This window comes from Mastigoproctus giganteus, chromosome 2 (genome assembly GCF_048544385.1).
Source record: "Mastigoproctus giganteus isolate SK-2022 chromosome 2, ASM4854438v1, whole genome shotgun sequence".
NCBI classification, from domain to species: domain Eukaryota; kingdom Metazoa; phylum Arthropoda; class Arachnida; order Uropygi; family Thelyphonidae; genus Mastigoproctus; species Mastigoproctus giganteus.
Window position 1 is genome coordinate 225469472 of NC_143576.1, and position 23441 is coordinate 225492912.

Here is a 23441-nt window from a genome sequence, read left to right on the forward strand (position 1 = left end):
TCAAATTTCATAACTAAGACATAATTAAATAATTTTATGTTATACCGAACAAAAATTTTAAATACGAATAATATTTAATACATTAATCACCAATATTATTTTGAGCATGGGGCGCTGTACGACAGAACTCATTGAACATGCTTGTGGCAGGCACTGAGTACTCACAGTACTTTGGGTTGGCACAGAACATCACAATAACGTGTTCACTTTCTGAAAGAAATAAATGAAATTTCTCATATCTGTCCCATGGTGATAATTTATTTGACTCCACAATTCTCTTAACCAAAAATAATGTATAAATAACAATGAACAAGTAGTAATAGGTTTTGCAGTTTTTTAGCATTAGCATTAGTAGAGGCATATGTTGCAAGAAAGCAAGCTTATTCAGCATCAGCCAAAAAAAAAAAAAAAACAACCACTACTCCCATTTCACCCCTCCGTTCGTTCGAAATACCTGTCCAGCTGAGCCTTAAATTTTTTAGGCTATCAACTTCTACAACAAGTGATGGAAGTCTATTCCACAAACCAACTGCCCGCTGGCTCAAGGCAAATTTCCGCACATCTATCCGACATCCGTCCTTCCTCAATTTGAATTTATGCCCTCTCAGGTGATTATTCTGAGCAAGAGGAAGAATCCCATCGGCATTGAGTATGCTCAAGCCATTCAAAGCCTTATACACCTCTATCAGATCACCTCGCCGATGCCTAGTCTCCAGACTCTGTAATTTGCAAAACTTAAGCCTTCATAAGAGCAACCCTTTGTTCCAATCTTGTTGCCCTTCTCTGTACTCATTCCAGCAGCTCTACATCCTTCTTGAAATGAGGCCTCCAGACCTGTATACAGTACTCAAGGTGTGGCCTGACCAATGCCTTATACAAGGGAATAATCACATCCCTATCCCTGCTAGAAAAATTCCTGTATATCATTGACAAGACACCATGAGCTACTCTTGCAGCTCATCCGCACTGCTCAGAGAACTTCATATCTGCCTGCACAATTACCCCCAGGTCCTTTTCATTCTCTACCACTGTCAGCGTAGTACCACAGAGTTGATGTGTTGATCTGGGGTTACTGTTTCCCATATGTAGTACTTTACATTTGTCAATGTTAAACTTCATTTGCCACCTGTCAGCCCATCTGCTCAACCTTTCCAGATCCTGTTGCAGCAGCACAGTATCAGTAGTGTCCTTAACAACCCTGCCAACCTTTGTATCGTCTGCAAACTTGGACATTAAGCTTGATATACCATCATCAATATCATTTATAAATACAGAAAACAATAAAGGACCCAATACTGAACCCTGAGGGACTCCACTAATAACATTAGTCCACGATGAGCAGTGTCCATTGATTACCACTCTGTCTTCTACCCCTCAACCACCCCTTTATCCATAGCAGCAATTTGCCTCCAGTGCCACACTGCTCCAATTTGTGCAGCAGTCTGCCATGCGCAACAGTATCAAAAGCCTTTCTAAGATCCAAATATATAATATCAAAGTTATTCCCTGCATCCAGTTCTTTTGTGACTACATCATAGTATCCAATCAAATTGGTCAGACAAGACCTGCACTTAACAAAACCATGCTGCGTCTGAGCTATAACTGAATTCTTGTCTAGATGATCCTGCAGTGCTTCTTTAACCAGTGCCTCCATTAATTTTCCTGGAACCGAAGTTAAACTAACAGGTCTATAATTACTTGTGTTGCCCTTTGATCCTCCTTTGTGAATTGGGGTTACATTTGCACATCTCCAGTCTATGGGTACCTCCCCTGAGTCGAAAGAAGCTCTCATAATTATGGCTAGGGGTTTGCTTACTTCCTTTGCTGCCTCCTTTAATATAACTGGATAGATCCCATCCACCCCAGGTGCCTTTTTTATGTTTATCCTCAACAATTTCTCCTCCACTTTCTTCTCAGTTATTAGAAAATCATCTAGCTCACTGCCAATGTTTACTTCACCTACGACATTCCCCTTCCTGAATAACTCCTCATGTGTGAATGTAGATGCAAAATACTTGTTTAGATTGTTAGCCACCTGAGCGAGATCCTCAACTGTTGAACTATCAACATCCAGTAGACCAATCTGATTCATCCCTTTCCTTCTTGAGTTTAAATAGGTAAAGAACTATTTTCTGTTTTTATTTGCATACTTTGCCAAGGATTTCTCATAATCTGCCTTTGCCTGCCTAATCTCCTTTGTGACTTGGTTACAGACCAACTTATATCTATCATAGGCTTCCATGTCACCCATTAATTTGTATGTATCCCATGCATTTTTCTTCTCTGCCATATGTCTTATTAGTTCATCTGACAACCATTTAGGCCTAAACCTTGAACAATATTTCTTGGTTGGTATGTAAAGCCTGGTAGCTTCCAAGATTAGTTCCTTGAATGCTTCCCATTTTGAATTTGCTGTTGGTAACATCATCAGTTGGTCACACTGTATAGAATTTAAATACTGTCTCAGACCATCATAGTCGCCTTTACGAAAGCAAAAACCCTTCCCTTTACCTCTGATGGTAGTTACCTTCTTGAGTAAATCCCACTTCAGCACACTGTGATCACTGCCACCTAGTGGTTCCTTTATCTGCAGATTCTTAATGCATGAAGAATCACTACTGATAATCAGATCAAGAGCATTACTCCCTCTAGTTGCCTCCCGAACATGCTGATGTAGAAAACAATCATCCAATAAATCCACAAAAGCCTTGCTGATGTGTGAGTGACCAACCCACAAATTCCAGTCAATATCTGGGAAATTAAAATCTCCCATTATAAGACTCTCTGATTTACTGGCCCATTCTATTTCCCTGTACAGTATCTTATTATACTCATCAGAGTCATTAGGCCTATAGCACACTCCTACTCTCAATTTTGATTTACCTATGCTTATGTCACACCAAACTGACTCGACACTGCCCTGTACATCGATGTCGACTGGCTTCACTTCCTTGGATTTTATGTGTTTCTTAACTAATAGCATAACCCAATGGTCAGTGGCAGTTCATGGCCATGTTGCAGATTTGTACAATTTTTTTTTTTAATAAAATGAAGTTTTTATTTAATTATAAATTATTTTAATTGCTTTGTATTTTACTATAATCTGCTATTATACATCAATATTATTCATTCCTGAAACAAATAAACATACTAACATGATGCAGACTATAAAGCATGTTCTGTTTATACCTCAACAAGGCCATATAAATTACAGTTTACAAATATCCAGTTTGATAATAAACATTATTATTAACCATATTTAGTGGTCCAGCAGGCTTGAACCATGGCCACCTGGAACATGTATCAGTTCTCCCACACACTCTTTGATTGCTTAGTGTCAGCCTACAAAGCAAACATAAATTCATTAGTATTTTCATGCACATGTAGGTGAAGAAGGCATATAGCACTGTCTGATGCATAGTTCAGTACCGGCACCTCCGTAGCCAGGTGGGAAGAAGCAGTAGTGCATTGCACACGCTTCTTGATTGAACCGGGGTTCAAGCCCGTCACCACCAATTACGGAGGATGCGTAAAGGTCAGGGAATGACCACCGCATATCCCGGAGCAATATGGCCTTAGTTGCTAATGCTCCAAATAACAAAAAACAAAACAAACAAACATAGTTCGGTTGGGGTGCAAGAATGCTTTGCAACTCAGTAGCTCGGTGAATGTTTTGTTACACTTGTTGCATGTGCCTTTTCACAGACAACTGCAAAATTATGGGATTATATCAGCTTTATGAATTTAGTTTAGTTTTAAATTGAATTTAAATTCTATTGAAGTAGAATATAATAATAAAAAACAGAGTTTATGAAGGGCTGTCAATAAGTATTTACTTTTACCAAGAAATATTCGAGTTGGGAATTTGAAACTTGGCTGGCAATTTTATCCTTTTCTATGTAGCTGCCTTCTAGGGTGACACATTTTTCCCATCTGTTGATAAACTCTTTCAGGTTATAAATAGAACTCCTCACTTTGAGCAGAAAACCAGGTTTTCAGTTCATTAATTACCTCCTCCTCAGTCTGAAATCTGCAGCCCCATAATGGTTTCTCCATTTTATGGAAGAGGAACAAGTCTGAAGGTGAGAGGTCAGGAGAATTAGGTGGTTATTGTAAATTCTCAAAGCTACACCTGCTCTCACAAAGTGAGAGCAGCCTTGTGAGCAAGAACATTGTTGCCTAGGAGGCTGACACCTTTTGATAGCTTCATGCATCTCATCAACTTTGACAGCCTCTCTTAACTTTCCCAGGAGCTTTTTGTAGTTCTCCCCAGTGATTCTGTTGCTTTTTTGGGAAGTAATTTATAAGGATGATACCTTTAAAGTCCTAGAAGACTCGCAACATGATGTTGCAAGTCTTCTAGACAATTGAACCTTGTGTTTTTCTTTTTTTGGTGAAGATTAATGTGTTTCGATTGTTTGCTCATCTCTTTTGTTTCTTGGTCTTATTGATATACTTAGCATTCATCCATTGTCAAAAAAAAAAAAAAAAAACAATTTCTATACAAAGCTCCATCAGTTGTGCAGAACACCCCACAGAGCTTTTGAGGAGGTCCATCTCTGAACCTATCAGGCTGCCACCTTAACATGTTGACCGCCAAGCTAGTTTAAGAAAAAATTTCCCCTGAGGCCAAAATGTATTTAGTAAATAATTTTATTAGTAACTCTAAAATAAATATTGTGATGTCAGTGTAATGTTGGTTTTTTTTTTTTTTTTTTTTTTTGTGTTGCATATATGTGGCCAATGCTGGCCCAGTAGGTTACTTTATTTCTTGAGAAGCCATGTCGGCCACATACGTGTGAAGCTATTACAGGCACATATATGAAGGTTTGTTTGTAATTAGTTTATTGCATATGCACAAGCTGCAATAAACAAATCCCAATAAAATAAACTCACAAACTTGTCACAATGTTTGTCAATATTGTTAAATATTTTGTCAAAACAAGTTCGTTAGCATGTATTATCTATTATATTGTGTTGTATGTTTCTCCACAAGTTTGTACAAGTGTGTTGTTTAAAAAAAAAAAAAAAGCAATGGCGAAAAGAAAATTACTAAAAGAAGAGGAACTGAGCGAAATTGCTGAAAACCTTAGTAGTTCTGAAGATGAAAAAGACTCTGATGATTCAGTAAAAGATCCTGACTGCGATATTTCATCAAATGAAGAAGGAGATACTGAAATACTGGAAAATATTGAAGTGCTTCAAGACTGGATGGCAGAAGAAAACACTGATAAGCAAATTGAAAATAACGAAGAACCTGAGATTGAAATGACTGAAACAAATGAAATTATTGAATGGACTGAATACGAAGGATGCCAAACAAGATTTGATTTTACAGGCAAATCCGGACTGCAAATAGATGTATCAAGAAATATTACTCAACTCGAAGCGTTTTCATTATTTTTTTGGTGAAGAAGTCATAAATCTTATTGTAACAGAAACAGATATTCCAAACAGAAAATTCAAAGTACCTGAGTTTCGCGGCAGAGTCGTCTAGAAAAGTGGGTCCCAACAATTGCTGATGAGATAAAGTTTTTCTGGCTACTTAATTGGATGGGATTAGTAAGATTGAGATTGGGTGGTATTGCATCCTACTGGTCAGCCAAACCTATCTATAAAAATAACTTAGAAACAAAAATTGTCTCGCAACAGATTTGAATAATTGTTATGCCATTTCATTTTTCAGACAATGAAACTGCCATTCCAGGGAACAGGCTTGGTAAGATACAACACCTGAGATGTTTTGCAGCACAAATTTCAGAAAATATTTTTCTCGGCTAAGATTACATCATTGATGAAACTCTTATTCCTTGGAGGGGGCAGGCTGATATAACTCACAGATATAGAATCAAGCTGTTCAAGTTATGTTCCACTGAAGGATATACCTGGTCGAGTAGGCGCCTCCGTAGCCAGGTGGGCAGGAGCAGCCCCCGGTCTAATCAAGAAGCGTAGCACACGCTTCTTGATTAGACCGGGGTTCGAACCTGTGCCCACCAAATACGGAGGATGCGGAAAGGTCAGGGAATGACCACCACATATCCCCAGAGCAATATGGCCTTAGTTGCTAATGCTCCTAAAAAAAAAAAAAACCAAATACAGTCAGTCCTCGTATAGCACGATAGTTGTGTTCCTAGAAATCCTCGTGCAATGCAAAATCATACAATACAAACAACAGGCCCTATGGGAAAAATAGGGTTAGGAGCCGACCACCCAAGATTGAACTCACATTTGTAACCAAAACATTACCAAACACAATAAATAATTGTAATAAAATACGCAAGTATTTTATTACGATTATTTAATTAAGCAAACTTGTTCTTTGTTTAATTAAGCAAATTTGATTAATTAAGCAAACTTGTTCTTTGTTTGATTTTTCTATCCAAACAGATGACAGCTGTTCCATCTCTTCCAATTCTTTGTGTCTTAATCTAATGGATTTTAATTACACTTTGAGTTGTTCCTGCTATGAAAGTTTTTATTTTGTCTGCATTCTTTGTAATTCTCGGCGTTGCCTCATTTAGGTCTGTAGCACGTGCAATATCACATGGTCTTTTATTTCACTCGAAGCGTTTCACAATTTCATATTTTTTCTTTATCGACAGAGGTGGACTGGCCATAAGCCTTACTGGGGAAACTCAGGTGAGCCGGAGGCCAGTGTGATTTTGGCCATAAACGCTAGTATGAGGGCACTACAAATTTTCCTGGGTAAGAATTTTTGATCTAGTCCGCCTCTGTTTATCGATATTGCTCTTCTTTTTCTCCCTGAATCTGCAGTGTCTTCACCAGGATGCTTCCTTTTCACACCTTTTAAGTATTTTACTCATTTTTAGGGAATAAAGCACAATTACAAAATGAGGAGACACGCTTGATACACATAAACAAAGCTGCACGCGTGTAGCAACTGAATAAACAGCACCGTAAAGGCATAGATACACTATTAACACCTCACATTTTACTAAAGCACATTTCTGGGGGTTACTACCATAAAACAATAAAAACAATTTCCAGTTGCTTTCCTGCTAGTAAACTCGATCTAATTGCATTTGCGATAATACCGATAGCTGGAATTTTACGTTATTATGGTGAAATGCGTTTCCCCTTCACTGATATAAAAACCATAAATATATTTTCAAAATCTTCTCTTCATTCCTATCGTGTTGCATTCGGTTGGGGTGATTCCGCGTTCGACTGCCATTTCTTGTAAACACAAAGGCGAATCGTGCATAAGTGAATTCTGTTCGTGTTATATAAGATATCATTCCTCTATTTATAAATCGTGTATGATCGAATTTGTGTAGTGTAAACACGTGTTATACAAGGACTGACTGTAACAAATAAATACCTGGTCGAGTAAGATTTATTCAGATAAATCTGAAAATTATAGAAAATCTGTAGGTTTAGCTGCAAAAGTCTGCGAAGAATTATCGCAAGGACTTCTAAATGAAGGTCGCACCTTGTATGTAGACAATTTTTATTTGAGCTACAATCTGACATTATCGTTTCTTCATCAGAAAACTCACGTCAGTATTTTACAAGCCAGTAAAAAATTTATGCCTAAAGAAGTCATGAACTCAAAGCTGGATAAAGGGGGAATGATCGCCAAGGAAGAAAGAAATGGAATTATTGTTCTAAAGTGGCGAGATGTTCTAAAGGAAGATGAAAAGAAGCCAAACAAAAACCACTTCCTATCCTAACATATAATAAAGGAAAAGCGGGCATTGATCTGTTGGACCAAATGGGTTCATATGCCACAACGTTAAGAAAGGGGATAAAGTGGTACTGACAGGGAGAAAATTGAGTATACTGATACTTATGCAAAGTATTAGAAAGTTATGCAAAGCCATTAGAAAGAGACTCAGAGAGGACATAAGAAGATTTAACACAAGAAAAGTAGAACAAGCATTAAGGGAAAACAAAGGATTTAAATCAGCAGCCATGAGCAGTAATACAGAAAGACAAATGATACTGAAACTGAAGAATAGCGATGGTGTACTTATAAACAGCAGAGAAGGCATAATTCAAATAGCAGAAGACTACTATAGAGAATTATACAAGGAGCAGGGGAATGATGCCAGCAGTGGGGAAGATGGATTGCAAAGTAGCAACACATACGACATACCCAATATTCTTCCTGATGAGGTAGAACATGCATTGAAGAAAATGAAGAATCAGAAAGCCCCGGGGGAAGATGAAGTTACTGTAGAGTTGTTAAAATTGGGAGGAAGAGACATAACACAAAAACTGGCAAGGCTCTTCACAAAGTGCATTAGAAAAGGTGTGACGCCTAAGCAGTGGATTAATGCAATCATAGTTTTGATGCATAAGAAAGGAGATAAATCAGAAATTGGAAATTATAGACCAATTAGCTTGTTATCCCACATCTACAAGTTGTTCACAAGGGTCATTACTAACAGATTAGAAAGAATACTTGATGAGAATCAACTGAAAGAGCAAGCTGGCTTTAGGACAGGATTCTCAACTATGGATCACCTTCATGTAATATCACAGCTAATGGAGAAAGCAAATGAATATAAAACACCATTATGCCTGGCATTTGGGCATTATGAAAAGGTATTTGACTCCATACAGCATAAGGCAATGTTTCGGGCACTGGAAAGACAAGGCATTGATACCCCATATATTATGATTTTGAAGAAAATATGAGAGTGCTATCTCCTTTATTAGACTAGACAAAGACAGTAGGAAATTTAAAATTGAGAAAGGAGTTTGACAAGGGGAGACAATATCTTCTAAGCTGTTTACTGCTGCCCTTGAGGAAGCTTTCAGAAGATTAGACTGGTTGCAGAAAGGAGTCAATGTGAACAGAGAGTACCTAAACCATTTACAATTTGCAGATGACATTGTGGTCATAAGCCATGATCCCAAAAAATTAGAGGAAAATCTTAATCAGTTATGCACAGCTAGTAAGGATTTTGGACTAAAGATGAATATGGCTAAAACAAAAGTAATGATGAACAAGTATTCCACAGAAAGGGAAATAATGATTGAAGGAGCAGTAATTGAAAAGGTGGAGTCATATACTTATCTGGGACAAGTTATTAGCTGTAATAATGATAAATGGCTGGAAGTCAAGAGAAGAATAAATTTTGGATGGATAGCATTCAGGAAATATAGTCACATACTGAAGAGCAATATCCCAGTTTGTCTGAAACGTAAAATAAGGAACCAATGTATACTCCCCACCATGACTTATGGAAGTGAAACTTGGGCACTCACCAAAAGAATGGAAGAGAAGCTGAGAACTACACAGCGAAGAATGGAACGAATCATATTGGGAATCAGACTGTTAATAAGAACAGAAACACATGGATTAGGCAACAAACTCAAGTAAAGGACATTCTTATCAAAACTAAAGAACTAAAATGGTCTTGGGCAGGACACATAGCTCGAAGACATGATGACAGATGGACTAAGAAAATAACAGAATGGTATCCAAGAGGAGCTAGAAGAAAATCTGGAAGACAAAGGCGGAGATGGATAGATGAAATTCATGAGTTTGTGGGTAGTAAATGGATGGCCAGTGCTCAAAACAGAAGGAACTGGAAAGTTGCTGGAGAGGCCTTCATCCTGCAGTGGATTGAAAATGGCTGATGACGATGATGATGATGATTAAATTGTGAATCAAAATAATTTGAAAGCAGTTTCTTTCTGATAAGCCCATAGATCTGTTGGAAACTGCACATCTTCCACGATGTAATATTCTATTACCCAGTTGCTCTGACATCAGATCTTCTATGATATAGCCTGCCAGTTCATTAGCTTAAGGTGGAAGTAGGCCAGAAATTCAGTGAAGCTACTGTCTGATTTTGGAATTATCTTTTCATCTTGACTGTGCTTGGTGGAATTGGCACCCTACAGTGTCATAATCAAACAAAATGATTTGAGCAGTTTTGTTGATTGTAATTTCAGTCAGAAACAACTGTATGTGGCTGGAAATGCAGTTGTGGTTACTGCAATTGTAAATGGCAATAATTGACAAAAAAATTTAAGGTAAAATGTGTCACCGAAGGTGTCACCGAACATCTTGCTTTGTTCACTTAGGTATTTCAAATTAGAATCAGTAGAAAAGCATACTATATTGTGTTCATTGCCATTCATTTCATATTTTGCCTAAGTAGGATGTAGTAGTAGTAGTGGCATGTGATGCAAGAAAGCAAATGTATGAGCTTATGCAGCATCAGCCAAAAAAAAAAAAAAAAAAATCACACCATTCCCTCCAAATGCCTGTCCAGTTCCTCCTTAAATTTATTCAACCTATCAACTTCCACAACGACAGATGGAAGTTTGTTCCAGCAATTAACCACCCGCTGGCTAAAGGAAAATTTCCGCACATCTATTCTACATCTGTCTTTTCTTAATTTGAATTTATGCCCCCTTAGATTCGTAATCTGAACAAGTGGAAGGATCCCATCAGAATTCAGCGTGCTCAACCCATTCAAGGCCTTATATACCTCAATCAGATCACCGCGCAGGTGCCTAGTCTCCAGCCACTGCAATTTGCAGAACTTAAGCCTCCCTTGGTAAGAGGATCCCTTCATTCCCCTCACCAATCTTGTTGCCCTTCTCTGTACACACTCAAGTAAATCTACATCCTTCCTAAAATGAGGCCTCCAGACCTGTACGCAGTACTCAAGCCGTGGCCTGACCATTGCCTTATACAGAGGGATAATCACCTCCTTTTCCCTGCTAGCAAAATTCCTATATATCATTGACAAAACCCCATGACCTGCCCTGGCAGCCTGTCTGCATTGCTCAGAAAACTTCATATCTGACTGCACAATTACTCCTAGGTCTTTTTCATTTTCTACCACCTTAAGTGTAGTACCACGTAGTTGGTACGTTTCTTCTACCTCTCCTACATATGGGTAGAAGTACGTTACTTCTACCCATATGTAGTACTTTGCATTTGTCAAGGTTAAACTTCAGTTGCCACTTCTTAGCCCATCTGCCCAAATTATCTAGATCCTGTTGCAGTAGCACACTGCCATTACTGTCATTAACAACCCTGCCAACCTTTGTATCATCTGCAAACTTCGACATTAAGCCTGATAAATATACAAAACAACAGTGGACCTAACACCGAACCCTGTGGGACTCCACTAATAACATCAGTCCAAGAAGAGCAGCACCCATTGATTACCACCCTCTGTCTTCTAGCACTTAACCATCCTTTTATCCATTGTAGCAACTTACCCTTAATACCATTCTGCTCCAATTTGTACAATAGTCTTCCATGCGCAACAGTGTCAAAAGCTTCCTGAAATCCAAATATATGATATCAAAATTATTTTTCGCATCCAGTTCCTTTGTAACCACATCATAATATCCTATCAAATTTGTCAGACAAGACTTTCCCTTAACAAACCCATGCTGTGTCTGAATTATTGCTGCAGTCTTGTCTAGATGATCCTGCAATGCATCTTTAACCAGCGACTCCATTATTTTACCCGGAACAGAAGTTAAACTAACTGGTCTGTAATTACTCGTGTCACCCTCCGATCCCCCTTTGTGAATTGGGGATACATTTGCACATCTCCAATCCGTGGGAACCTCCCTTGAGTCCTAGGATGCTCTCATAATTATGGCTAAGGGTTTGCTTAGTTGCTTTGCCGTCTCCTTTAATATAACTGGATAGATCCCATCCACTCCAGGTGCTTTTCTTACGTTTAACTTCAACAATTTCTCTTCCACTTTGCTCTCGGTTATTACAAAATCATTAAGTATCTTGCTACAATTTGATAACCTTCTGCCATTTTCAAACCTTAATAATTCTTCATGTGTGAATGTAGATGCAAAATACTCATTCAGTTTGTTTGCTATCTGAGCAGGATCATCAACAGTCGAACCATCGATGTCAAGTGGACCGATCAGATTCATCCCCTTCCTTTTAGAGTTTATATAAGTAAAGAAATCCTTGCTGTTTTTCTTAGCATCTTTTGCCAAGGATTTCTCGTAATCTGCCTTCGCAATGTAATTGTCAAAGCTATTTATAGTTCAAGTGAGTATTACATGGATGTCAGGAATATACTTTGACAGCATTGGTATGGTTTTTCCTTTGCACCTGATAAAAAATTTTCTGTATGTATTCATTAAATATCTGTCATTGAGTGCTTCTGGACAGTGAAATGGGACACAGTTTATCTTGTGTCTGTGCAGTTTTAATGGTTGTTCAGAAATCTCATTTGCTCCTTTCATTCAGCAGATATAATTTATATATTCAAGGTATTATCAGGCTTGTGGTTGTGATACAAATCTATCTTTAGTGACTAGCACTTGTGTCATCATAGTTTTTCTGCACATTCGGTAATGATATCCATTTATGTCCTTCCTGGATATTGTATTTTAAAAAAAAAAAAAATTTAATTTTGAATACATAATCAATTTTTTCTGATTGATAACCGATTCACTGTAGTGGAGGCTGCAAATCATAATATTGCCAAATAACCAACTACAAACTTCCCTAAATCCATCAAATTTTTTCCCTCCTTCCATTTTTAATCATACCACCCCCTGCTGTCAACATACTCTTCTTTCCCAGGTGAGCACTTGACCTGCCTTTGTTTTCTCCAGTTCCAGTGCAGGTAACCAATGTCCATTCTCTGAGTGTTGCATGTTTCAAGTGGCAAAACTATTATACAAGTTCTAGAACTAGAGCGATTGGTAGCAACCCCCTCTTAAAAATGTCAAGCAGCAAACATTTTTGGAGTGAGGTTGGGGGCTGGTTCAACCCCCTGACCTCACTCCCATTGAACATTCTGGAAAAAATTGGAGTGCTGGATTAGGCTGTGACAGCTCAGCTACTTTCCAGGAGGAACAGAGGTAAATTCTAGCTGACACCTATCAGAGGTTGCTAGTAAGTATGTCTAGGAGGATTAAGGCTGCCGTATGGACTTTTGCAGGTGTGTGTGTGTGTGTGTGTGTGTGTGTGTGTGTGTGTGTGTGTGTGTGTGTGTGTGTGTGTGTGTGTGTGTGTGTCGTATAATTTTTATGCTGCCAATTAAAATCGTCCCCAGAAGGTGAAACTTTGTTATGAGTTTTGCTTAAAAATTGTCTTAAACTTCTTTTCTGGAAACTCTTTCTGTTTACAAATAAAAATCCTTATGGCTTTTAAAGTATATAGAAATTCACATATTTACTTAATTATTTCCTTAATTAATTCTTCAATATCCTTCTTTAATTACTATAGGTAGCTGAAGAAATCTGGGTCTGTGAGAAACAAGCTATTACTAAATGGCCGAAAGATATTCAGAATTATAAGGAACATTTACGTAAAAAAATTATGAAGGAAATAGAGCGTCTAACTTAAATCTGTGTTAATATTTTTGGCAGAATATACTGTGATCCGTGGAATATGACTGCAGTTGGACATTACATACACTTCTTGCAACTAGTTTATTTTACAGTGTTGACGAACTCTGTTGGTAATTTTTATTCATATAAAGAAAGTTTGTGTAAGGAAACTGGATTGTCATCCTCCAAAAAAACTAAATCACACAACACATTGTTTTTTGTAGGCAACAGTAATTGTTAAATATATTTTTATCTCCTCGCAAGAAAAATCACCTTAGGATTTTTTCCTAGTAAGTCATGATATTGACACTTGACAGAGTTCTTAATTTTAAGCATATGGTTTAGCTTCAGAGGCTATGCATTGTTTAGTTAGTGCTGAGGAAATCACAAGAAATTATATTTAACTCAAATACTGTGATATGCTGGATGCAAGAAATGTCAGTCAGAAATAAAACTTTAAAATATATGTAGTGCATGTGTATGATTCCTCTTAAAACTTTTAATACTAAATACCAATTCATAGTTGGCTTACTTTTATAAAGTAACTACTATTATAGATAAATTTGCTGTACAGTTATATATGGCTTTTTTTTTTTTTTTACCCAAAGCAGGTATGGGTATGTGGAATAATTGTGCTTTCACAAAACAGAAATTTACAAATTTCTTAAGCATGAATTATTGTTTTACAGAAAAAAAAGTTATAAATTTCTATTTATTGTAATGAAAGCCCTTAAATTTTAAGTGGCATACAATAAAAATTGAATATTTTTCGTAACATGTATTGTTAATTTTACAATTTGAAGATTTTTAAATTATTGATATGCAAAAACATTCTTTTGGGGCACGAATTGAAAACCAAAATCGCCATCTAATGTGTGTCCACAATTCTAATCTGCTCTTTTGGAATATTTCTATATTTTGTCATGGATTGAAAATTCCCTTCCACATGTTTGAATTACACTTATTAAATAAAGAATAACAGAATCGACTATTGAGAACATACTGTACTTTGCATTCTATTTTTATTAATATGTCTGGGCGTACTGTGTTTCCTCCACTGACAGGCTTGGGTTTATGCTCACTTTAGAAATAACATCAGTGACCTACCTTAAAATTACTAATTTTGGTTTTAATTTGAATTGCATTGCCAAAAATTGAGACCACCACTTCCAAGACTTATTGGTCTCTCTCTCTCTCTCTCTCTCTCTCACATTAAGTGGTCTCAGTTAGCAACTTTGTGTTGAAACAGTAAATAAGATATATACATGTAACTCATTCATATTTAATTGGTTTTCTACCAGACACTACTGTTTATTTACCCCCCCCCCTCACTTTTTTTTTTTCTTTCAGAGGACTGTAGTCAGACATTCAGGCTAGGGTCATATTCAGTAGGTCATATTCAGTTGATAATAAGGGATTGAAAAAAAAAAAAGCCTGTCATGTTAGTGCCACCCAAGAATTTCCTCATCTACCCATGTTTATTATGTTGGTAAAATGTGTCTGTTCTGTGTTCAGTTTTTCTGTTTTATTAAATAAAAAAACTGAAGTTTCTGGGATGGGGGAGGGAACTTGCTATCCTCACATGAGACTAATTTAATTTCGTTGACATGATTTGAAGTCTGGCCATTTTCACTCAGCAAGGGGTAATGGGGATTACAACCACAGTGCTATCTGTGAATGTTAAGGAGCAGAGGGTCTTTTTTCTTCCACTGTAGGGTCTTTTTTTCCCCTCCTATTTCCTGTTGATAATAAGGATTAAAAAAAACCTGTCATATTAGTGCCATCCGAGAATTTCCTCATCTACCCATGTTTATTATGTTGGTAAAATGTGTCTGTTCTGTGTTCAGTTTTTCTGTTTTACTAAATAAAAAAACTGAAGTTTCTGGGGGGGGGGAACTTGCTATCCTCACATGACACTAATTTTGTTGACATGATTTTGAAGTCTGGTCATTTTCACTCAACAAGGGGTAATGGGGATTATAACCACAGTGCTATCTGTGAACGATAAGGAGCAGAAGGAATCTCATTAATCCATTTGTGTGCATCACTAGGGGGGAACTTGCTATCCTCACATGACACTAATTTTGTTGACATGATTTTGAAGTCTGGTTATTTTCACTCAACAAGAGGTAATGGGGATTATAACCACAGTGCTATCTGTGAATGATAAGGAGCAGAAGGAATCTCATTAATCCATTTGTGTGCATCACTAATTAGATTGCTATGCATTTGTCTACTTTAAGAATGTTTTCCCTCTGTGGCAGCCTAGTTGGTATGATACGTCACCATCTGCCATTCATTTGGAGTTGTTTGGGTTTGAATCCCATTGATCACTGGAGGAATTTATAAAATCCTCATTTGAAAGCAGTAGTGAGATGTTCTGGGTTTTTTTAGCTCCCACCACTTGCAAATGGGCCCACGAACTTCTTAACATAATACATTTACAGTTATGCGTGGAGTCTGCTAATACTAGCACATGCATGTATACACACGCACACCTTAAAAGAGTCAGATATTAGATACATTCAGCATTTTAGCACTGCTGAGGCCACTTGTCAACTGATGAGAGACCAGTAAGTCCAGGGTATCATGGTGGTCTGTTTTTAATTGAATAGCAGGTTGGCTTCTTTTGGTTATGCAAATACATGATAATTATCAAATAAAACTTTGCGTGTTTACTAAGAATTGGCTGTCAGTGGGTTTTTGAATTATGCAAATAAAATCATGTCAGACAATTTTTTTTTTTTGTAATTTGCATGTAAGTTTATTTTTGTTATACCTTTTTTATATTGTGTGACTGTTACTGAACAAACAGTAATGTCAAAAAAAGCTGTCTTTATTTTGAAAAAACTGTTTCATTTTGAACTAAAAAGCTGTCTTTAGTTCCTTACTATACCTGGCTAATTTTGATACCTGTCTTTATTTTGATAGTTCCTTACTATACCTGGCTAATTTTTGTTAGCTTTTTTTTTTTATCAGACATTTCTTTTGATATTTAGTTTTGCTATAACTTGTTGTTATAGCTGTAAGTGGCAGTCATTCTTTTTATAATGTTAGTGATAAAATGGGGTGTGGTGTACTTGGCAAATGTTTAGATTAGTGTTATTGAAGTTGGACTATAAAAAGTCCCAAAAAACCATGAACAGATGTAACTATTCATAAGATATTTTGTAGCTGAGAATGTAAGATGACAGCATGATGCTTGACATCTGGAGCACATTATTAAATGTAATCCATGAAATAATACAGTTAACTTTATTTAATGCATCAGTATCTGCACAAAGTATAAGAATGCACTATTCGAGTAAGAGACCATGGTAGCCAAGAAACAACTCTTTGCTGGTGCCAGGAATACAAAAGATGGATGGAGGACTGGAAGAAGTTGGGATCTGATGTCCCAATTTATGCTTTTTTAGTACTAATGGAAGAATTCATGTATGGAGGAAGTTTGCTGGAACAAACTTCCATCTGTCATTGTGGAAGTTGATAGTTTAAATAAATTCAAGGAGGAACTGGACAAACTTTTTTAGTGGGAATGGATATGTGAAATTGCTTTTTTGGCTGATGCTACACGAGCTCATATGCTTGCTTTCTTGCATCATATGCCTCTACCACTACTATCACACAAAGCACTGGAATCATCTTGTGTTTAAGCTGCTGCAGATGCAATGGTGCGGAATACATTTTGTAATGTTCCTCTAGGTTCTTTTAACTAACTAGAAACCGTGAATGCTGGAGCATTCAGATGTTGATCATGTACATCTGGTGATGTGCATGTTTAGATATGTTGTTATATCAGGATTACCCAAGAACAGCCTCATCCACTTGTATATTGTGTCCATAAATCATATTCTCTGATCAGTCTGTCTGTTTGCTGGACAAAAAAGACAAATCACATGAAACCAACTCATTCAGACAGAGTGAAAAAAGTCTGTAAAAGTTCCTCACATCATTCATGAAATTTGAACTTGGGGCCTTTTCCATACCTTGTGGGGAAGGACAGTGAGTATAACCACTACTACCTGCCAAGACTTGCCTGTAGGGGTACTCTAAAGATGACAATGCTAACATCCACCATGCCAAATGTGTGAAAGAGTGGTTTCAGGAAGACAGTATTTGTCTCTGTCAGCCAACTCCATGGATCTGTGGGATGAACCAGAAAAGGAATGTTCATCAGCATATTTCTCTGACCAGATCACTCCATGGATTGCATTCATTTTGTTATCAGAAGTTATTAACTATTCCTCATGTCACCAGGGTCCACCAATCGAGGGAGCCATCAAAGTCCCAACATAAAAAAATAACGGGGCCCCTTAACTCCTCTTACATCTGGGACCTCCAAGTACTTTTGCATGGCCCTGCAGGTCACTTTCATTTGATTTGACTCCACACCATGTAGTGTTGGAGCAGTGATTTGGGCCAACAATGCTCCAATATTCTATTAGCTCATGGCTTTATTATAGTGGCCAGGAAGTGTACATCAGATACTGTGATTTACTAATTGTTGTAAATGCCAAATGAAATTAACACCCTTATTAGCTCAGATATGGCTGCTGCTTCTCATTGAGTGAAATGACCTGATTTTGATCCCCATCTCTGTAGTTGATGGCTGCTTAGCATTGGGGGGATGGGAAGAGCCTTCACTAACTATTTTCATTCCATGTCCAATTTAGTCAGTTTGGGAGGAGGGTATTTTCCCCCTTCTGGTACTTAGGTTTTGCTGTCCAGCAATAGAATACACTCAGAGCTTTGTGTTTAACTTGATGGATGAAAAACCAGTGTGCTTATTTATAAAATTGCTATGTGGACATGTAGAGGAATACCAAATTGCTGAAAGTGTCATATTTTATGATGCAAATATTAATGTTGCACCAGAACCAAACCCAGTGATGAGTCTACATACCAAAAAGAGGCAGTGCACGAGAACCCAAGCTTGTGATGATACACCACTATATGCTGTTACATCAAATCCAGAGACATCGTGTGTCATATTTTATGATTCAAATATTAAATTTGCATCAGGACCAAACCTAATGATGAGACTATGTACCAAAAAGAGGCAGTGCACGAGAACCCAAGCTTGTGATGATAAACCACTATGCTGTTGCATCAAATCCAGAGATATTGCTATCATGAAAAATGCTACTTTTTTCATTTACTCAGGGTATAGGCCAGGTGGATATTAAATTTTCTGCCATATCCCACTGCTAACAGAAAAATAATTGCTACCCTATGCAACTGCAATGCATTAAAAGAAAACAATCATTTGCATCAGTTTAAAACTGACATAAATGATTGTCAGACCATGTTTTTGTTTGTGATGGAGTTATTTATTTTAAGCAATGATTCAAATCTTTTTTTGTATTATGCCAGTGTTCCCGCCCACTGGTTGTGCTGCACCTAACAGGTGTCCCCCCACCCCTTTTTATTATTATTATTTTTTTTCATTTCACTTCTGTTACAATGTATGAATTTAATGGATTGCAATAATAGAAAAAACCATTTTACATCAATAACAATTGAAAAAAAAAAAAAACATTTTGTATAATTAAAGAGTATTTAATTTTTTTAGCAATGTATCAGTGTGCTAGTTTTGACTTTGACAATGTATTGTTTAAGTGAGCGAAACCAAAACACTTGCAGACCAAAAAAACTGGGAAACGAAAAAAAAGGAGGTGGAAAAGGTCTAGGTTCGAATCCCATTAATGATGCGAGGAATTGTTATGACTCTCTTTTTCACACCGTGGCTCAGTTATTCAGTGTCATTGAGGGTTGCATGGTTTTTATTTGGTGGAAACTTAAGGGCAGATTTGCAGACAGGAAAATCAACCACTAAATATAACAGGCACAATACACTGATGAGCCAAAACATTATGACCAGCGAGTTGTTATGTAAATCGCAACTGCAGGTGAACTACGGTGTGGGTCGGTACACAGTATGAAAAACACCTGATACTGAGTTCCGTTAATCAGGGTTACTCTGGTTCTTCAGATGGGAAAGGCAGCGGACTTAAGCAAGTTTGATAAAGGCGAAATTGTAATGGCCAGATGACTGGATTAGAGCTTATCCGAAACAGCATGGCTGGTGGGATGCTCATTATCAGCCGTGGTTAGTACCTATCGAAAGTTGCCCGAGAAGGGAAAGCCCACAAACTGCCGGCAAGGTGTTGTATGACTAAATCGAACCCTGCTGAAAATTTTTTTTATGAAAACCCCAAACATGAGAAGTATTAGAACCTATAATATCCAGTACCATGCTTGTGTTGGATGATAAGACAAAAGAAGATATTTGTTCACATTAGACTTGAACTTCTGTAGACTAATTTTTGGGAAATACGTATAAAGAACTGAACCTTGGGGTACACCAGCATGAGTGGAGAAAGAAGACCGACAGCCATCTACCATCACCCTCAGAGAGCGATCAGAGAGAAAACTGGATAACCAATTAAAAAACAGTTGACAAACCATAAGATGGAAGCTTGTTTGGAAGACCTTTATGCCAAACATGATTGAAAGCCTTTATGTCAAGAGCAACTGCTTGGGTTTCACCAAACATCCATTGAATTTGTACATAAATGGGTAACATAAGCCAGAATATCACCAGTGTATCAACACTGATGGAATCCATACTGGCGATTGTTGATTAGACGGAAGGTTTCTAGGTAGTTTAAGAGTTGGCAGTTAATTGATTTCTCCATTACTTTAGAAAGAGTATAATTAATTGCAATGGGACGATAATTGGATGGGAGGGATTTGTCACCCTTTTTAGGAACTGGCTGGACATGAGAATTTCCTTGCAGAAGGAAAAACGCCTTTGGAATAAGAAAGTGAAAAAAGGTGGCAAAGAACAGGAGAAAGTTCAGGAACACAGGTTTTGAGAACAAGTGGAGAAATACCATCAGGACCTGGAGCTTTCTTAGCATCAAGATTAATCAAAATCCTTCTGACTTCCTTTTGACAGAAGACCACAGAAGGCATTGAATGGAGCGTGTTAGGAATGGTGGGAGGTGTTTACCAAGATTATTAATACGGGAGTTGGAAGAAAAGAGTAGTGTGTGTTTAGTGTCAAACGGCACCAGGGGTTTCTCCCATCTCTGTGTAGTATACATTGTGGGTGTGAAACAACACTCAATGCAAGAGGTTTAAAAGTACTGTATATGGATTTTTTATAAGTAGTGTCGTGTACCTTTGGTCATTTAGTCGCTGGGTCCCATTGTCCAAACTGCCCCGTGGAGGCAGACCAGGTACACCAGTATTATAGTTATTTACTCTGGCAGGTCCTGCCACCTAATTTCCTGAGATTTCAGTGACTAGGACCTAGGAGAGAAAAAAAAACGTCACAAATAAGGGATCAGCCAAAGGGAGTACTGGTTATGCAATTTGATGTTAAGTTTTTGGGTGTGGGGCTCAAGCAATTTAGAGATGGTTTGGATGCTGGTTATAGTTAGAGAAGGGGAGGGAGACTGAAGGCTGGGGGGAAAGGGGTCAGAAATGTCCCCCAAAACAGTGGAGCAGGCCCATGCCCCACCAGATGGAAAAGGGGGACAGTGAGGGGGTAGGAGACCAGGGATAATCCCTGCATGGGTGTTGGAGGAAAAGGACCATGGAAGGGAGCATGGCAAGGAAAGCTTAATGGCAGCAATTGAGCTGTGCTGGTGGAGTGTCATACGTGGGACGAAGGTCCCATCCTGTTCTTTTTCAGGGTCCGGCGAACCTGATTGTGGTCACTTTTGGGACTACATAATGTCCCGCCCGGTGTATACCTGTCACTACGAGTTTGCCGCTTTCAGGTCTGGTCGTCAGGTGTGTGGTTATCACTGGACTGTCACTAGTAGGGGTGTCTCAGATTTTTCCTGCATGTTAAGTCAAAATTAGAGATGTATGTTCACTGTGGTCTGATTTTGGGGGCGGTTTCAGGGCTCCCGTTCATTTTGTCACTTGCTCAGCAGAGCTGCATAATATAGTTTGTGAATCAGGAAAGTCCAAAACAGTTATCATTCATGGGACAGGTCTCCAAATATCAATGGTAGTCAAGTTGACAGTCCAGCTTGAATTTGGGCAAGACGAGTTAGTCAAGTGTACGTTCGTTCTAGTGGTAGGGAACTTCTTGTGAAGAGCTGGCAGTATTGCGAGAAGGCCTTGTACTCTGTTGCTGTCTAACAAGTAATGCTCCTGCAGTTTTGGATCAAAGTTAATTCTGGTAATCAGAATGCAGCGAAGGTCCACATACAAAGGGCAGTCATACATTAGGTGACTCCAGCTCTCCACAGTGGCAGAGGGGATCAATATTTCCAAGACTTGAGAGCTTGGCTCTGATGAATCTGACCTGTTAGCATGAAAGTTGCATGCAGGCCGGGGGAGAACCATGAAGGAGACTTGGGATAGACTTTATTGATATGTGGAATAAATTTCCTAGTGATATCTCCTTTAGTGGAGTTAGCCCATCTATCTTGCCAGGTCTGCTGTAAATGGAGGCTAAGGCCCTTCTTTTCAGCCTTCAAGTTGTTAGTGGGATCAATGGTGTGGTCCATGAACGTCACCGATGTGCCTTTTGATAGTTGGTAGAGGAACCCACATCGTATCACCTACAGGTCCAAAGGGAGGGCACCTGAAGGGCATGGGTGTTGACAGTATGACAGGCCTTGGTAATGGTAAGGAGGATAAATCTGAATAGTTTCGAGCTTCTTTCTGTTTACTGCTATTTTTGCTCTCGGATACCATATCCCTGCAGTGTATGCAATCGCCGGTAGAAATACTGCTCTGTAGAACGAGAGAGTGTGGCGGTTGAGGCCCCAATCCCACCACGTAACTGGGAACCAAGGCAGTATAGCTCCTTAACATTGTCTGCAAGTGTTTCAAATGTGGGAGGAATGTAAGTCCTGAGTCCAAGATTATTCCTAGATATTTCAATTCAGTAGTGAAACGTATTGTGGTCTCGTTTATCTTAATTTGTGGACGTTTTCTGAGGGAGCCTTTCAGTAAGATGGAATTAGTCTTCATTGGAAGATTATGATCAGTTTTTTAATATCGAGAGAACCTGATTTGCAGCATTTTCTAGTTGCGCTCTGCAGTCTGAAGATATGGCCAGGATCAGATCATCTGCATTGGCCTGGGAGATAACTTCATTCAGGTTAGTGGTGAAATCATCAAGTACAACATTCCAAAGGAGTGGCCCCAGTAGCCTTGAGGACAGCCCCTGTAAACTTGGCGTTTGACTCTGCAGTATGGTGCATTGACATTTATTTCTCTGGCTGTGAGGTAGCTTCTTATGGTGTTATAGAGGTTTCCGGGAAGACAGGCACGTCTTAGTCGGCCGAGGATGCTCGTCTACTAGAGTGAATCGAAACCCCCAGCAAAGTCTGGCAATAATCAGGAAATATTTTCTACTGGAGTTTGTGGCAATTGTGAGAATATTCTGGGGTGCATCAACTGTTGAGCATCCTTGTTTGAAACCATATTGGCTTGTAGAGGATAAATTTGCTGCATTATAATGTACTGTGATTCTACTGTGTAGGAGTTATTCGAAAAGCTCTCTTAGCACAGATAACAGGGCAATCGGTCTATATGAAGATGCGATTTCTGGAGGCTCGGTCGGATTTTTCAGATCAGGTGTATGTTACCTGTCTCAATCAGAGGGGAAGACTCCTTCCAGAGGCAGTGATTGAACAGGTATAGGATGGGGTATGCTTTACAGTCTTCCTTATAATCTCTGGTTCAAGTAGGTCTGGTCCTGAACATTTATTTTTGCTGTGTGCAGCTCCTCAATAGTGAATTGGGGAGCTGCACATGTTCTTGATGGTATATACTGTTGTCCTGGCAGAGTTGCTGTTGTTCACTTGTACTATTATCCATTGCTGGTTGGATAATTGTATCCAATATGTTATTGATAGATCTATCCCATGAGGTTATGTTACCTTGAAGGGTTATGGTTGCTGTCATTACCTCCCCTTTTGGGAGTTTGTTGGTTGTGATTTTATAGACTACACTCCAGGGATTGGTGTTTCCGGTTGTGGAAACAAGGTGTTCCCAAGATGTCTGCTTGTGTTTCCTGATAGTGTATATATTTCTGGTCTCTGTATTGCTGGCAAACAGCTTCCACCTCCGCAGCTGGCCAGGACCGTCATGCTCGT

The 23441-nt window shown here is 38.4% G+C and overlaps 1 protein-coding gene across 3 annotated transcripts in view; it reads left to right on the forward strand.

The window, feature by feature from the left end:
- Nucleotides 1-13792, forward strand: part of LOC150090182 (ATP-binding cassette sub-family F member 2) — a 142322-nt gene extending 128530 nt beyond the window's left edge. For all 3 annotated transcript variants that reach the window (XM_090389768.1, XM_090389770.1, XM_090389769.1), the window contains exon 15: nt 13208-13792. In XM_090389768.1, the coding sequence (XP_090245894.1) occupies nt 13208-13327 (120 nt within the window). In that variant the 3' untranslated portion in view covers nt 13328-13792. The remainder of the gene's footprint in view (nt 1-13207) is intronic.
- Nucleotides 13793-23441: the final 9649 nt, after the last annotated feature.